This window comes from Cyprinodon variegatus, unplaced genomic scaffold, assembly GCF_000732505.1.
Source record: "Cyprinodon variegatus isolate N-32 unplaced genomic scaffold, C_variegatus-1.0 Scaffold637, whole genome shotgun sequence".
Taxonomy (NCBI): domain Eukaryota; kingdom Metazoa; phylum Chordata; class Actinopteri; order Cyprinodontiformes; family Cyprinodontidae; genus Cyprinodon; species Cyprinodon variegatus.
This window is the reverse complement of record NW_015151090.1, coordinates 64383-81392: the sequence shown is the minus strand read 5'-3', so window position 1 is coordinate 81392 and position 17010 is coordinate 64383. Positions and strand designations below refer to the sequence as shown.

Genomic DNA, 17010 nt, shown 5'->3' with positions numbered 1-17010 from the left:
AAAAATTAGTATTTCAACCAATACTTTGAGTTCATTCTGGTTCATTTCTGTGGGGCAGAGGGTGCAAAGTTTAGAAACCTTCACTTTACAGTAGAAAGGAGGATCTGGACTATGTAAATGTTTTCAGAAGCAGCTTGGTACAAATTCTCTCTTGCAGGTAATTATGAAGAGTTTGTTCTTTATAGATCAACTACAGCAGCAGGGTAGTGGCTACAGGTTCCTGTGTTTTATCTGCTCTAATTGTCAGCTTCAGTCTGGTTTAACCCCTAAACCATGGAGTAACAAGAGCCACACTGGTTTGTTTGGGTCCTGTTCTATTAAATAGCTGTCAGATAAGGTTTCCCAAAGGAAACTCATCTTAAAAAGCTTAGACCCACAGTTCACCGGCACTGAGCTTTATGTGTCCTTGAAGCTAATATCTAAACTGATAGCTTTAGCTCATGTCTTCTGGGAGCTTTGCTACTCTGCTGTAACAGATACAGAAGCTTTGCAGATCATTTAAAGCTAAACTATTGATGTTGTAGGGTTAGTTTTCAGCTTGCAAGTGGCATATTTTTTTTCTATACATCTACCCCATACAGGGACTGTTTCCCTGTAGGCTTAAAATAGTTTGTTATATATTTTCAAATAACACTCCTAATTGTCCTTTCAACAAAGTTTAAAGCTTCCCGCTGCAGGTGAGCTGCTGCACTTTGTGGGTTGCAACTCTGCTGTCAAAAGAAGTCTGACAATCTGGATGAATGAACAGGTAAGTGTACTGATTTTAAAGCATGTCAGGATCTTTAAATAATATATTTTTTTATTGTTTTTGAAATAATAAACTGTCCTACTTCCTCCTTAAGGAAGGTTTTTCTACCTGTCGCTGATGACAGCAGAGTGTCCAAAGCGGTTGACATCATGGTGGAGGTCTGGTCGAGGCATCACTGTCCATTCGTCACACGCTGCAGCGAGAAGATGAAGGAGACGTCAGAGTGATGGCCCACTCTCACACATTCAATCACACACATTTTACAGCAGTAAAATCTGATGCAGACGCGCCTCGGGTGGTTAGAGAGACCTTTAACAAGTCTTCTGCTGGAGTCAGTCAAACTAAAAGGACAACCTGTCTGAGACACTAAGAGGGAAACTACACAACAAGGTTAACGGGAGGTAGAGAGAATCTGCAAAATATGAAGAGATGTGTTCAGGTTAAAATAATAAAAATTCAGATTTCATCGAAAATGCTTTAATTTGTGTGAGTGGAAGATCTTTAAAGGCATATATGTGAAACAAGGAAACTCCTCCAGCTCAAGCTTGAGTCTGAGTTCAGTATGTTTAGATAAGCCTGTATCAGCTGATTCCATCATGAAAAGNAGTTCAGTATGTTTAGATAAGCCTGTATCAGCTGATTCCATCATGAAAAGCTCAACTACTCCAAGTTTAAATGAAGGCCCAACATCAAATCTGACAGCAACATTTAAAAACTAGAAAAGCAATCAGAGAGCCCAGACCTCTGTCCAGAAGCTCATTTGCCCCCGACATTTTGGGACTTCCACCTTAAGCTAAAACCTGTATTCACAGGATCTTTCAACAACTTCCTGGATCCAAAGGGTGATCTGGATCATCACCAACATTTAATGAATTGTTCCTTGGACTGAGATGCACCTTTGGTAAAAAAAAAAAAAAAATGAAAATAAAAAATCATTAAAATGCATTTGTAACTTTTAAAGCTATCCTGTACAAGACGGACAGACAGAGTAACCTGACTCCGCCAGATGGATTTGCTCCGCATATCCATCTGGAAACCTTCCGTTAATTTTTGGAAGGGGCGAAAATACTGGTTAACTGATTGGCCTATGTTGGTGATAGACGGGCCAAATAAACCAATCAGATCAACAAAGCATATGACGTACTAACAGAGCGACAACGAAAACACAACCACAAGCCAGGCTACTCTTGCCCAAACCTCTGAAAAAAGCCTCCAGAGCTCTGTTTTGCTCTTCTTTCAGTGAAGAAATACTCTGTAATTCCGATAAAACTTGCTAATGTAAAATAACCACATTGTACATTGTTTGAGTGTGCATATAACAAATAAACTGTTTTATCCAACTCAAACATTTTTTTAAATATTATTCAACACTAGGTAGAATCAGAAAGCATCATGTGATAATCGAGATCTTTTCTATATTTTTCTGTTGTTTAGCATCATTTGCTGATGTCTATGGGAATGCTAAAGTGAGCAGCTAACTTTCTTTCCACTGTTTAAGCTCTGTGCTCTTTGAACAGTTCTCCATTGTCGTCAATGGAGCTGTCAGAACTCTCATACATAGACAGCTCTGACTTAAATAGATATTTGGGTTTATTAGGAGAATCACCACAGCAGCAGTAGGTACAGCTCTGGTTCACACGCTCACTGCAAGCCAGGCTGGAAAGCACACACACCTGCTGTGAAAAACAGAGGAAGTCTTCAGTCTCCCAGAGAAAGGCCTGCCTACATGTAGAGTCAGTGCCATCTGCTGTGATAACGTGGTATCGCAGGTGGGACAGTGTAAAGTCCCTCAGATCAGGGATTCATGACAACAGCAGCAGACAATGCCATGACACCAGGCAGCCTAAGAAATCTGCTCTTTAATTGAGTTGAGCTTGTTAAGAGAAGGCTTGGTCCATTTTAAATGTAATTAGCCAACAATTACCAAAGGTGCTGCTGCCAACAGCCTTGCAGCTGGCTGGGGTTTGGTGGATTATACTGTCAGCTTAGATTCATCTTGTAAAAATCAGAGAGGATGGATGATGATGGGGAAAACTAGAGGTTAGGAAGATGTTCAACCCGTCACAGGAGTCAGTATTTTATGATGCAGCTGTGCCACATTATGATTAATCTACATGGAGTAGAGGAGAAGTCACCTAAAAACTTTTCCTCCAACTTTACTGGTTGTCAGTTAACTTTCTAATGACAGAAGTTCCTGAGGCCATCATGAAGCCTGGTGGGAAATCTGCCCCACTTCCCAAGAGATTCCAGTCTCCAATTAATGAGCCATTTATGACAGCATGGCAGAACGAGGCCAACGCCATCTATAACAATGTTTCTAGACTGATAGGTTAATGAGAACGTCCCCATGGTTCCTGCCTCTAACCCCCATCAGGGCAGGCACCAACCTCTGGGGCTTTAATATAGTAAATAAAGGAATAAAGCTTATTTTTAAACATTATATGATTTTAAAGTTGGGTTTCTGATTCCCCATTGGTTTGAGTGGAACCGGTTTGACCGGATCAGCCCTCACTCCCAAAAGTTTAATCACACTGATAGTTTTTACCATGAAAAATAAATAAATCTGTTTTCATAGCAGCTGCATCAGATTTATTTTTATTTTAATCCAAACTATAATTTGAGCTGGTTTTATTTTTAAGGGAAGAATGATCATTATATCTGCAGCTGATATTTTTTTCTTCATCCTTTAACATTTAGGAAAGAACTAAAGCAGGAGGAGGAGGAGGGATCATCGCCTCAGTTATCCTCGCCAACCAAAATACTTCTGACGCTGCTACCTAAATGATGTTGGCCCGTTGTTTTTTTTTTAGTCTGTTAGCATGTTTTGGAACATCTTCCTGATTTTAGACGGAGCTATAACCGGCAGCAGTATTCAGGTTCCAGAAAAACTCAGCTCTAAGAGGTGAAGTTGGTGTTTAAAATGTCTGCTTCCTGTATTGCAGATTAAACTGGTTTACCGCTGAGGTGTGATGACAGTAATGTGCTCGTAGCTAAAACCGAGGCTGGACTTGCACTTCTCTGTGTAGCAACTGAAAACATAAATCTAATCTGCTGCTGGTGAATGATGGATGCTCGGTGTGAATTAATCACTGAGCACTGTTTAGGGTCACTTTTACAGTTTTTGGGGATTATTATCCATGAGCTGTTTAAAGCAGTCTTAAAATGCCAGGTAATCAAAGTTTTAAAATATGCAAATTTTCCCATGGCGAGGCGCAAGCTCCCTCGCTAGTTTTAACATATCAAGCAGTTCCAACACAGCGCAGAGCAGATGAGCCTGCAGAAGCAATTGGTTCCATCAGCTCAGGTCAGGTCATAAATATTTGGCATTTTCATACTGATTTTGTAGTTAAACTAGGTTTGTCACGGTACTGAAATGTCAAACTTGATATTGATACTCAAAATATTCAATTCTCATTATTATTTTGGATACAAAGAGGATAAAAAAAATGACAGATTATTAAAAGAATTTTAATCTTATCATTAAAATCATAAAACTTTGAACATTTTTGTTTTACAGTATCACAGATGCAAGCTTAATCAGTGTTCAAATAAACAGCCCAAACAAAAAACATTTTGGACAATATTTTAAATTATTTTATTCTTATCATTATTCTTTTAATGTGCAAATTAGAACTGCAACCAATTGTACTAAGTAAGGGTACTGATATGTTAAACTAAATCAAAAAGTTAAAATGCAGAATTAATATAAAATATATTAAAGTTGTGACAAACAGTTTACTACCAAGTCAAATTCTGTGTGTTAGCTTTTTTTTCCCTTTCAATGGCCTTACTTGAGTGTGTTTAAGTTACTACCTTTAAATCCCCCTCAGAAACCCTTATGTTATTCAGTGCGCAGCTGTCTTTGTGGTTACAGATTTTTCTAGGTAAGCAGTGCGGAAGATCAGGAGGTTTGGACGTCGTTCTGACGACGAGTGATGGGAGTCCGCAAGAGTCAAGAATAAACCAGGCTTTAATGGAGCACACACTCATACTTTGGTAGGTCGGAAACTTAGGTCAAACGCCATGGAGACATCAACATGTGAAAGGGAACCAGGAACCAAAGCCACAATCCTCCAGCTATGGGACCACTGCTCTCCCCACTGAGACCCTTATAGTCCCTATATTAGTCCATTCGTGAACCAGCTCCCATTATAATGATGGATTTTGCAGGAATCTGAACTATTCTGGGGATTTTTTCCACAATCACAATTACTTCTACACCTGTGACCTTAAGGGTTAAATCTATTTATAATAAATCTAGATGCAGACATGGAACATTCTGATTTGATTGATTTTGATTTGAATTAAACATAAAACTACAACATCTAATTGGTCATTTAAAGCCCAACTTTAGGTTTTTTTTTCAGTCAAATATTGCAAAGAAAAAAGTCTAAAAGCAGCAAAACAAGAAGATTGATCACTGTGATGTGTGGCAGTGAGAGTTTGGATGCACCAATGCAGGGCAGCCAGATCAAGCCCGACAGCTTTGAAAATGAATGGGCTTAATAAAAAAGAAAGCAGAAAAACAGCAGCTCAGCAAAATGAATTGTTATTAACATGTGAAGTGAGAGATCTAGAAGTCAATCTGTGGAGGAGGTCATTCCTCCCTAAAGGAGCGGAACCCCTTAAGATATTCTGTCATTTATTAATCTTTCATTTAAAGCATTTAATCTTTGTTTGTTGAACATCTCTAGCCTGGGGATGTAGTTATGCATATGGGTGTTCTTCCTTTTGAATGCTAATTGAATTGAATCGTGAGCTAACTGAAGATTCCCGCCTCTAGTCTGCAGTGAGCAGATAGAACATGAACATAGACTGACAGGCTGCTGAACCGTCTGCTCAGAAAAACAGACCAGCTTCCCTGAAACATGCAGCTACATGCATGGACTATCCTAAAATGCTCCAGGAGAAAGGTTTTTACAGCAGATTAGAAGCTTATTGGTGGTTTGATGAATGTATCAGAGAAGCTTTCAAACAGTAGAAACAAAGGAAGATATTTCTTCTTTATCCTAGGTTCATTTTAGGATTATTGGAGATTATTTAAGGTACATCAATAGTGGGAATTACAGAAAAATTTAGCAAATCTAAAAGGCCTAGTAGAGAGTTATCTGCATGAGAGGATCTGTTCTATAAAGATTACATTGATTCTGGTGATGATATTAGAAAGATGACCATCAACATAATGCTGCACATATAGTGATTAAAGTGTAAACATCTGTGTGGGCGTTACTTACCCAAACTGTAGGCCAGGAAATCAGCGGAGAAGCACTTGGCACCGTGGCTCATGGATGTGTCGTTGTGCGTGTTTCCTCCAAACACCAACATGGTGCCGCTCACTATAACCGCCGTGTGAAGGTAACGGAAGAAGCCACTGTCTCTCAAAACGGTCCTGCACGACCAAACAGACAAAGGTTACACCTCTGCTCTCACCCCAGCTGAGGGGTTTATAATCGGAAGATCCAAAGCTAAAAAAAATCATACACTAGGAATAAGAACAGCAGCCTGCAAAGGGATTTAAACCTCCTGAAAACTTTGATTTATGTTACAACCACAAATACAGTTTATTGAGAAAGTATATGATGGATAAACACAGAGGAGCATCAGAGGAGAAAATATTTTAAAGATATTTGTTTTTTTTACCCATTAAAAAAAAAAAATTGTTTCTATGGGGTGAAATTGGCTTCATTGTAGTTACAAGCAAACAAGAGGTTTTAAATGGAAATTTGAAAAAGATGCAATCTTTGAAAAAAATCACATCAAAAAAAGTTTAAATAGTAATTAGATGCATTGCTATTGGTCTGGATAGACATCAGTGCCATCTGTAACAGCCAGTACAGAAGTCATTCATTCATTCATTCATTCATTCATGCATTCATACATATATATATATATATATATATATATATATATATATATATATATTAAAAATTATATATATAAAATTTGAAAAATAAATCAGAAAGCAGTTATTCAGAACTATTTTTTTCAGTTTCATTTCTTTTTTTTTTTTTTTTATATGAATTTACAAAATGTGCTCTTTGCTTGAAATAATAATGACACAAAATTTCCTCCATAGTTTCCGGCCTCATCATCTATAACATCAATTGTCAGCCTTGCACATCTAGACATTGAACTGTTTATTGAAACTTGTCTTGAAAAAGTTTAAATATAAAGCAGCTGCCCATAACTGTACCAGGGATGCAGAGCATCATCACCGAGTTGTCGGTACCGACAGATATCAGCTTTAAAACCAAATATTGGGCATGGCCATTCCACCAAAATAAACCACCGATATTAAAAGATATTTATTTTAAAATTATGAATTCTATAATTAAATTAAAAAAACTATTTATTTAAACATATAAACTCTTACTTTATATTTATAAATAGAGTGAAATAATTTGGTGATTCTGTATTTTTAGGGGTCACCATTCTGTTGTGTTGTTATTCATGAAAATGCTGCTAATCTGCTCAGTGTGCTGCAAATACACAGAAGAGAATAGACACCATTTAATTTTTATTGGCTGTCAATCTATGAAACTGGAGAGCATCCATGAACACAAACACAGTAAATGCCATAAACCCTGGATGTCCGTGTCTCAGGCTCAATCCAAACAACCCATGCTACAGCCACTGTGAGTGCACTGATAGCTATAGCAACACAAAGATAAAAATATATTTTTTTGCATTGCCCATGCAACTGGAAGAAATAAAAAATAACAAATGAAAATAGAAGTTTTTCCAGTGGTTTAATTTATGGACACTTTCATAAAAAAAATTTAAAAATTATTTTGTATTTTGCATTGAATGAAACTCTAAAATACCACTTTTTTAAAATAAAACTACATTACCTTTTTCTGTAAATCGTTTGCTTTTAAAATAATGCCTCAGTGAAATAAAATGCTCCTTAAAAATATATGATAGCTAATTATTTTTTTTTTTCTGGCCAGTAAAAATATGCTTGGCGGGTGAATAATTTTATTTTCCGGTCCACTTGGCCACTGAGTCAAAAAGTTAACTTTGGACCCTGCATATAAAATTACATTAAAAAAAAAGGAGACTTTCAAACTGATCTACTTAAAAACTTTTGTGATTAAAAAGGTAGCTAAAGAAAATCTCACCATTTCCTTTTGTCCACATCAAACTTGTACAGGTCTCCTGCCAGGCCATACTTGTTTGCACTGAAGGCCTTGTAGCCCCCGTGGATGTAGATGGCTCTGGTGCTGGGGTCAAAAACACTGCTGTGGCCGTAGCCTCCTTGGACCAAAGCGCCTTCTGTACTCAAGAAGCTCCACTTGTTTTTGACTGGAAGGTCACAGAACACAGTCGGTGAGACACTGACGGTTAAAGGCTTTATGTAGTAGAAATGTAATGAGATCCCACAGGCATATATAGAGAAAAAGAAAAGACAGTAGACGCGTCAGGGTTTTTAGTTTAGATAGAAGACTTCAGCTTAGTTTGAAAAGTGTTTTACAGGCAAACAGCTAGAGCCTACGGTTCCCCCATTTAATTTTTTCAGTGAGAAAAGCTGTTGAGACACATTGAGATCTCTGACAAGTTTACTGTCAACAAGAGACTGAATAAATCTGAACTCTTTAGTCCTATGTTACATTGAAATTTCTCAAACTTAAAAAAAGAAAAACTAACAAAAAAAGAAAAACACAAAAGCATCAATAGTCTGATCAGACAAACCCAGAGGCTATGTGGTTGGGTGTTTACATGCCTCCGGCAGAATCTCCGTTTGGGCGGATGGCTGAGCTCGTGGGAGAAGTTCAGTGGTATCGGCTACAAAAAGTCGGGCTCACCTACACGCAGAGCCTGGCCTCTGGAACCCAGCTCCTTAAGGGGAGCTGGACTCTCTTTCGTGAAGGTGTGAAGGGCTATGGTGGGTTTGTCTCACACCAGTACAGCTCTCATGCGTTCCCCTCTCTGGATGAGAGGGTTGCATCCCTGCACCTTTAGGCCTGGGATGGAACTCTGACTGTAGTCTCAACCAATGGCCAAGACTACCCCACCTTCTTAACACGCTTGGTGGGGGGTGCTGGACAGCGCCCATCTCGGGAGCTTCATCATTCTACTGGAGGACTTCATCACATCCTTGGGAAAACAAAAATTACATCTCAGACTGACATTTGACTGTATGTCATGAAGATTGGGGGTTCATAGATCACCATTTGATGATAAGTTGGATACACTGAAAGAGAAGGAAGTTGGCTGATAAAAACTTTTTTCTGGGAAAGGTTGATGGAGCCCTCAGTCATGGATTTATTCAAGCCCAACCCCTTGAAGAGCTTCTCTGATTTCAGGGCACTGTTCTCTACCTATATTTCGATGGGTCCACTCACAGCTTATAAGGTCTGCAGTGCCTGTAAAGGCAGCAAGTCACTAAAGGATGACATCAAGCTGAAGGAGTCCCATCAAGCCGGGTTTGACTGTGGGGTTTCTAATTCAGCAAAAAGGTCCCATGAGGCCAAGTGTGTTACCATTTGGGGCGGATGCAAAACAAAAAATCTGGCCTGGGAGGAGTTTGAAGAGATCATGGAGTTACTATAGGTTGGCCTCAGGGCCTGACCCCCTTCCCTTGGAGCCTCAGGATGGGTCAGAACTGCCTCACTAACACTGTTTATAGTGAAACCCTGCCCCTGGTCTAACAGACTGAGGTGGCGCTCCTTTAGAAAAAAAGGTTTGTTCTGAATATAAGGCGATCTCAAACTCCCAAGGAAAGCCTATGCCAGGGTGCTGGAGAGGAGAGTCCAGCTGATTGTCTGATCTTGGCTTCAAGCGGATCAGTGTGGTTTTTGTTCTGGAACATTGGATCAGTTCTTCACCCTCTGCAGGGTGCTTAAGGAGAGTTTGTCATACTGGTCCACAAGGAGTTTTTAGACCTGGAGAATGCATTTGATTGTGTCCCTCAAAGTGCCCTGTGCAGGGAAGACCGGAAATATGGAGTCAGTGGCCTTTCATTCAGGGCCATCTAGTCTCTGCACCAGCAGACCAGGCGACATTAAGTCTTAGGGCCTTTTCCTGATGCATTTTAAACTGCAGCAGGGATGCCCTCTGTCACCAGTCCGGTTCATAACCTTTGTGGACAGGATTTATGGGTTCAAGGGCTGGATTTGGCAACAGCAGAATTTGTTTTGCTTTTTGAGGGTGGTGGGTTCTGCTGGCTCCCTCCTGCGATGGAGCGGTTCACAGCTGATTGTGAAGCAAGCAGGATGAAAATCAGCTCATTTAAGTCCCAGACCATTGTTCTCTACCGGAAAAGGATGGCTTGCCCCTTCAGGTCAGAGGGGAGTTCACATCTCAAGTGGAGGAATTCAAGTATTCTGGGGTCCTGTTCAAGAGTGCGTTTGAATGGAGCTGGAGAATGATAGAAGGATGGGTGACGCTTACTCCACAATGTGTATGCTGTTCTGATCTGTTCTGGTAAATGGAGAGCTAAGCCTAAAGGTGAACATTCTGCTTTTCTAGTCCCAGAACACACTAAAGGGACTAGGTCTACCAGCTGGCCCTGGCATTCCTTGGCTTCGCCCAGAGGTGCTGGATGAGATGACTAAGGCAAGGTAAGTTTGTGAGTCTCTGCTGAAACTGCAGTCCCATTGGCTTGGTCCCTGCCAGGCGGAAGATGACAAGTAAAAACACTAAAGCATTAACAGTCTGATAAGCTCACCAATGTTGTATTCTTGCACACGGCTGACGTAACCGTAAAGAGGACAGTGTCCAAACAGGACGAGCATGACAGGATCTTCCCCGTCTCGGATGGGAGGGACTATGTGGGCTGAATGTCCCACCACAGGATACTGGTCATTGAGCCAGGGGTTCAGAAGGACCCACGTTTGGTTCTGGATGTGGAAAACCCAGAGCTGACTGGACACATTTCCAGTTGAATCAATTTTTCCTCCATACATATAGATCTTCCCCTGAAAGAGATCAGAAAAAGGTTTCATCCAAATTAAACATGGATCAGTTAAATCATTTAGATAGTGAGATTGTTATATAGGTCAACATTCTTAACAAAACAAGCCGAGTAAATTAAAAAGTCTGGAGTCGTTAATTACGGCATTTAATTGGAAAAACATCCAGGTTTTCATTATTTCTAAAGCTAGAGCTAACATGAACAGATTGTTATGAGCCATTAACTGCCTATAAGCCAACATCTCTGGATGATGATGTAGCGCATCCCTTCACAGTAGAGCATGCCAAGAAGGTAGGCAAGCAGTCTGTAGCTCACATAGTGGCTTCCTTTCACTCTTCATTTCAAGAGACCATTAAGCTCCAAGTTACAATAACGAGACAGTTTATACTGTGTGTAATGCTTACGATACTCATTATTGTTCAAGTTTGAAATTTGCTCATAAATACTGCCAAAATAGAAAACAAAATAACAACAGTATTAAAGCAGTCGGTTGTTAAAATCCTAGCCATATATAGAGCATTTTTATGAAACAATTAAAGGCATCCATAAAGACCAGAAGGTTTTGAGCTTTAGGAGACTGATTAAGCTTTGTGTAAGTCAGTCTGCCAGTCAGGCTAGCATATTGTGTAACTACCAGCGTCTTGCTGCTCAGTCCCCTGCTTCCACAAGGCTAAGCTAAGCTAGCTGCCAATCACAATTTGTCAGGTTTAGGTTTTAAAAACATGGCGAGTTAAACTTAAACCATTAATAGCCACTCTTCTTTGAGGTTTTGAGAGATAATTTAAATCAAAGGCACTAGTGCCAAAAATTCTTTAGTAAGAAAAAGAAAATCTTCTAAGAGTGTAACATTTAAATTTAAGGCAGAAAACAGATGAATTATTTAACGGTTTAGTATTAGGAAGAAACAGGGAACAGAAATTAACTTGGAAATCTGTTTTATCCCTAATGAAAATATAAACACTGAATTCATATGTCTACAGTACATGTTTGTGGAATAGGCATGCATTGATGTGTGTCCTGCTTCTCCGTGACAGATTTTTTTCAGGTGTATTTGAGTACGACGGCTTAATATAAATGCATTCACATAAAGGTGCATATTCAAGCTGCTTCCTACAAATCAACATTTCTCTGATTTATTATTTCATCAGCAGGTCCAAATAGGTTTTCTGGAGTTCTGGAGATTCTGCTTCACTTCACAGCAGCTTATCTATACTGGATGTTTTATACATTAGTTGCATACATGTACAACAGGAAGTATAGAGAAAGGAATGGAGGATAATGCTTCCGTTTGATTTAGCTTCCATCGATTCCCTTCTCACTTCATCTTCAAACCATCCTCCGAGGAACTTAAGGCTAATTTGCCTGATAAAACCAATCCCTGCATGATGCAGCAAGAAGGAAGTGATTTTTATTGACGTTTTGAGGCCCACTGACAGCCACAGAAACCATCCTCTCATGTACCTCATGCAGAGCTAAAGAGTGGCCGTATCGCGGGGTGACCGTGTTGACAGAGGGGTCCAGGGTCATCCATGTCTTCCTGCTCAGGTTATACCTAAAGGAAAGGAACAGAAACATGAACTCAGTCCAGATTTTGTAATGTTTTACATTGATGAGCTCCATGACTTAAAAAAGTTCCTCTTCTCCCCTCAGGCTGTTTCGTAAGCAAAATCATCAAACTGTGGAAAACAGTCTAAAGCATATCTATTAATGTGAGTCTGTACAATACTCCTGGAGGAGAAGTTTATCTGTACAGTAGCAGCTATCTGAGTCGAATTGTTTAAACCAGAGAGGAACAGATACAGACTTAGATACAGACAAGAGGGCTCAGTGGTCCACGTCCCAAACCCACAGCTTCCTGGTGGAAGCAGAAATAGATCAAAAATATCCAAACTGAGATCATTTGTGGAGTTTAAAAAAAATCTGGATGAGAGCCTCCTTTTGTTGTTTCCCGTCAGGCTTTTAGAGCTTTAACCATATCAGGTTGATTTATCTGAAAGAACATTTAACCAAACATTTGATCCTTTTAGTTGTTAAAGCATTTCTAGAAAGCCTCTGAGGGTTTTCCAGTAAAAGGGATTTACATCAGCTTCTCAGCTCATTCTTACGTAGAGAAAGTAGCCTAAAGTGTCCTTTCTTTTTTCCCAAGTGAAATCATAAGGAACACTCTTAAATGGTCTGACATCCTAAAGTTAACCCATGTACCTTAATCTTGAAAATCCCACTATGTGGTTGTTCTTCCTATATAGTCTCCTAACTTGCTTAATAATAACCAGTGAAATAAAAAAAAAGGGCTGAATTCTTTATAAATCTAAGGTGATTGTTTTCATAGGAGGGCTGCTAATGATGAGCAGCAAGCATGTGTGCAGCCTCAGAAAGGTGAACTTACGCTTTGACCATGTGATAGTCAGAGGTGTTAAAGACATAGCCTCCGATGACCCACATGATTCCCTGGTCTACTACAGCCTTGTGGGACGCTCTGGCCAGCCCGGCTTCAAGGTACTCCTCACGGCTCCAAAAGGAGGAATTGGCAGGAACCGAGACGGAGCAGCCTGGACCTGAGGAGGGGAGGAAATGACCGAGTAAAGGCTCCATAGGAGGGACGATTTAGGAGAAGAGGATTGGTTGTTCTGTTTTGCAATATTGGGAGAACTTCTACCAGAAATGTTCCTGAATTTAACTGCTGAAGCTAACAAAATTATTCACACCATATTTCATAATTTGCAATAACCTCAAAGCATTTAAAGATGTTTTAAATAAAAGGCACAAAGTAAAGACAAATTGTGAAGCAAAAGAAAGCATTATTAAATAATCACAAAAGTTAAGCATCCTTTTTTATGGATTTACTTTTGCTCATTCTTTAGTGCAAAGCAGGTCAACTTTATTCAGATTATTCGGATTATAAAGGTTTGTCAAAGATGTTTGTTTAAATTTTAACCTGGACTTTGACTAGGCCATTATACCATGTTAATATCCTTTGTTCTGAAGCATTTCACTTCAGATCTGATGAATGTTTCTGGCCTTTGTCCAGCTGCAAGTCAAACCTCAGCACCAGGTTTATTTTTTCCGCCTCCAACTTAATTCTCCAACTCTGACAACTGTTTATAAAGCTGAAGAAGAAGAGCAGGATTAAATCATTATGCTGAAAATCCAGGTTTTCTTAGCCTTGCACTAAATTTGCATGATGCATTAAGTGAGATAAACTAGGGGACTGAAACAGTTTTTCAAATGATGCAAGAATTTCTGCTAATTATCTGGAATAAAGTTTTCTTAAATCCTGTTAAACTGTTCCAGCCTCTTTGTCTTTGTTAAGGAGCTCATTTCTGTTGCAAAACGTTGAAGCCTTAATCTGCTGACATGAGGATGCCACAAGCAGTTTTAAGATATGCAAGATAAAAGTGTGGAAACTAAACTAAAACATCTATAGAAAGCTTGATTGCTAAAATAACTTTTAGCTGCAGCACTTGATGTAAAGCCGGACTGATTGCTGTTAAACTGAAGTAGTGAAGCAGCGTCATCAGTTTGGTCAGGGCAGAGAAAGCTTACTAATAATAATAATTAGGGATGAAGATGCAGGTTTCCGGCCAATAGGTGATCTTTAAAGAGCCTTTACTGTATAACTGAAGCTGTCAGGTGTTAAAAGGTCCACTTAAAGCTTCAATGTTTCCATCCTGGTTTACTGGATAAAAACAAACAATACCAGTTATATCAGTATCGGCTGATCAACGTCACCTAGAATATTGGGGCAGATCAATCGGTGCATCCTGAGGAGGCTAACGGTTTATAGCTAAGGTTCCACAAGTTCATATTGATGCATATCCTTTAGTAATGCTCTCATTAATAATAAGGATGAATTAACAGCAAATGATTATCTAAAAATAGATTCTAATCTTATCAACTTCATTTGAGCAGGTAAATATCATGCCATTATGTTTTCAAAATAAGATAACTAAACATTATATACCTGAATCAAGTTAATGCAGTTTTTTCTTTTTTTAAACATAAATTATCTTTTTTCTTAGAGAAGTTTATCCTGTTATTTTTTTGCAACCAAATGTGATGTTTTGTAAATAAAATTTGAAAAAATAATAAATAAATAAAATCAATCCTTATATTGAACTTTGAAAAACTTCTTAATCAAAATACATTTTTATGGTAACTTTTCTGTTTCCTCAGATTTAATTTTTTCCAAATACTTTCATATTTAATTTCCAAAAAAAATTATTCTACTTTTTAAATCTTATAAAATGTATGTGTTTAAGATTTTCGAATTGCATTTCTTTAAAAATGCATTTTACAGGGCGTGAGGAGCGAAGATGTATTTCTATTGGTCAGCGGGATGTTTGTAATTGTATTATATTGGTCAATGTCTGCGTCAGGCAGTAAATGTTTTTTTTTTTTTTTTGGCTTGAAGTGAAGAGATTGTGATCTGTGGAATGCCATTTGAAAAATAAAATGTAATCTGTAAAAAATGTATTTAAAGAAGGGACATTTTAAAAACCAAAATCTGAAAATATTAAATGTGTGTAAAAAAAAAAAGAAAAAAACCCCAAAAACATTAGCTTATTTTAGTTTGCATAAATAAAGTTTTATAAAATTGAAAAAAAAAATTATTATTATTTTTACATTTTTATTTTTGAAAGAACAGAATCGGAGAAAACAGCAAAGAATCTCTATAAATTCTTTTTGGATCAGAAGTTTTTTAATGTTTAATATCTACAGTTCTTTATCTTCGAATTCCATTTACAGAAAATGTGCTTTGCTTGAAACACTACAGAATGAAATTCACTTCATAAATATTCCATCGGTAAATAGTTTTACCTTCTCAAAACCAAGGAAAATATACTCATTACAAGAACAAATGTCTCATATTTCAATTTTTGCAGCTTGGAATTATTTTGACAAAAATGGAAAAGTTGTAGAGACGGATATTTTCACTTACAGGTTAGAAGTTACAGAATTATTTAGCTTATTTATATGTCCTTTAACACACATTTGAACTATTATTTTCATATAAATCGAGGGAAATGTTCTTTTAGGAGCATTTTTATGGTTGCCTTTTTGTTTTATGTGAAATAACTCGAACAGTTGGCTACATTCACAGGCCCCTTCCTGTGTTTATGAACCAGAACAATGAGGCCAAAATAAACCACAATCGGCGGAAAATTAAGGGTATAAAGACTGGTAGCAATAAACTCCACCAAAGAAATAAAAACATGGTTTCTGATCAGGCCCTTTATGTCCGGTTCCTCTTCTGTCTGTCCCTCCATCTTGATGAGATTAATCTCCTGTCCCTGATGGAGTCATAACACTTCACCACAGTTTACATGGTTACAAGGAAGAAATCATTTGTCAGAAATCATGGAAAAGGAGAATAGATCCAGGACAGGTTTGTTCTGATATTATTAATATAAAAGCAAATCCTCAGCAGTATAATGTCTCTTCAGCGCATTAAAAAAAAGTACTCTCTTGTCCTTTCAACAGACACTTAAAGCTGTAACTGCAACAGAAAGATGGGAGTCAAAGCCCGCCTCAATTCACACACATCTGTCCAAGTTTGCACTTGTTGGTGTAGAAAATTAAATCTTTCAGAAGGCGGCAGTAAAACGAGAGAGTCTGCAATTCCACTGTGAAAACACCATGACAAAGGCAATAAAGGCCAAAGAAAGTGGCCGTCTGTTCCTTACCTCCCTCAGCTTTGCTAATGAGATAATAGTGCAGGTAAATTAAGCAGTAGTGTGTTCATTGAGAGCAGAGCAGTTGAAGAGATAAAAAAGCAGCTGGAAGGGCCAGACGGTCAGAGTCAGGGACACAATATCACCAAAATAAAAGGAGAAATAAAGAGCTTCAGTTTACAGCAGCTGGATGTTTGGGCCACAGAAAGATTCAACAACAGCTGATGGAAAATCCAAGTTTAGTCAGATAATAGAAACAATGAATCAAGATGAAGAACTCAATAAACACTCAAATGCTTCGTCTGAGTTGCTTTTTGCTAAGTTAGACTAAATATTTTCTTATTGCAGTGGATTTTAAAGAGTCTGGTTATTTGAATAACTTGCATATAAAATTATAAGAGGGCCTTCTGGTTGACTAATTAATTCTTTTAAAGCTAAAGAATTTTTGAATTTTTTAATAACTTAAGCTTATTCGTAAAATTCTAAAGACTAGCTCTTAGTCTGGTTCTCAGAGGTTGCAGCCTCGGTCTGTACAGAACCGGCCTTGACTCCACAACTGCTTCATACTCCGAGCAGCAGACTTTATTCAGTTACTAAAATGCAAAACGTAACACTTAAAGGAATAGTACACCCAAAACATAATTAGCCTTCATTTTCTACTCACCCCCATGCTG

At 38.3% G+C, this 17010-nt stretch overlaps 1 protein-coding gene across 1 annotated transcript in view; it reads right to left on the bottom strand.

Annotated features, from left to right (window-relative positions):
- Positions 1-17010, bottom strand: part of atrn (attractin) — a 171314-nt gene that overhangs the window by 124917 nt on the left and 29387 nt on the right. The window contains exons 6-11 of the mRNA XM_015393339.1: positions 13051-13219; positions 12126-12216; positions 10419-10668; positions 7870-8053; positions 5983-6137; positions 857-941 (exon numbers count right to left, since the gene is read on the bottom strand). Of these exons, the coding sequence (XP_015248825.1) occupies positions 857-941; positions 5983-6137; positions 7870-8053; positions 10419-10668; positions 12126-12216; positions 13051-13219 (934 nt within the window). The remainder of the gene's footprint in view (positions 1-856; positions 942-5982; positions 6138-7869; positions 8054-10418; positions 10669-12125; positions 12217-13050; positions 13220-17010) is intronic.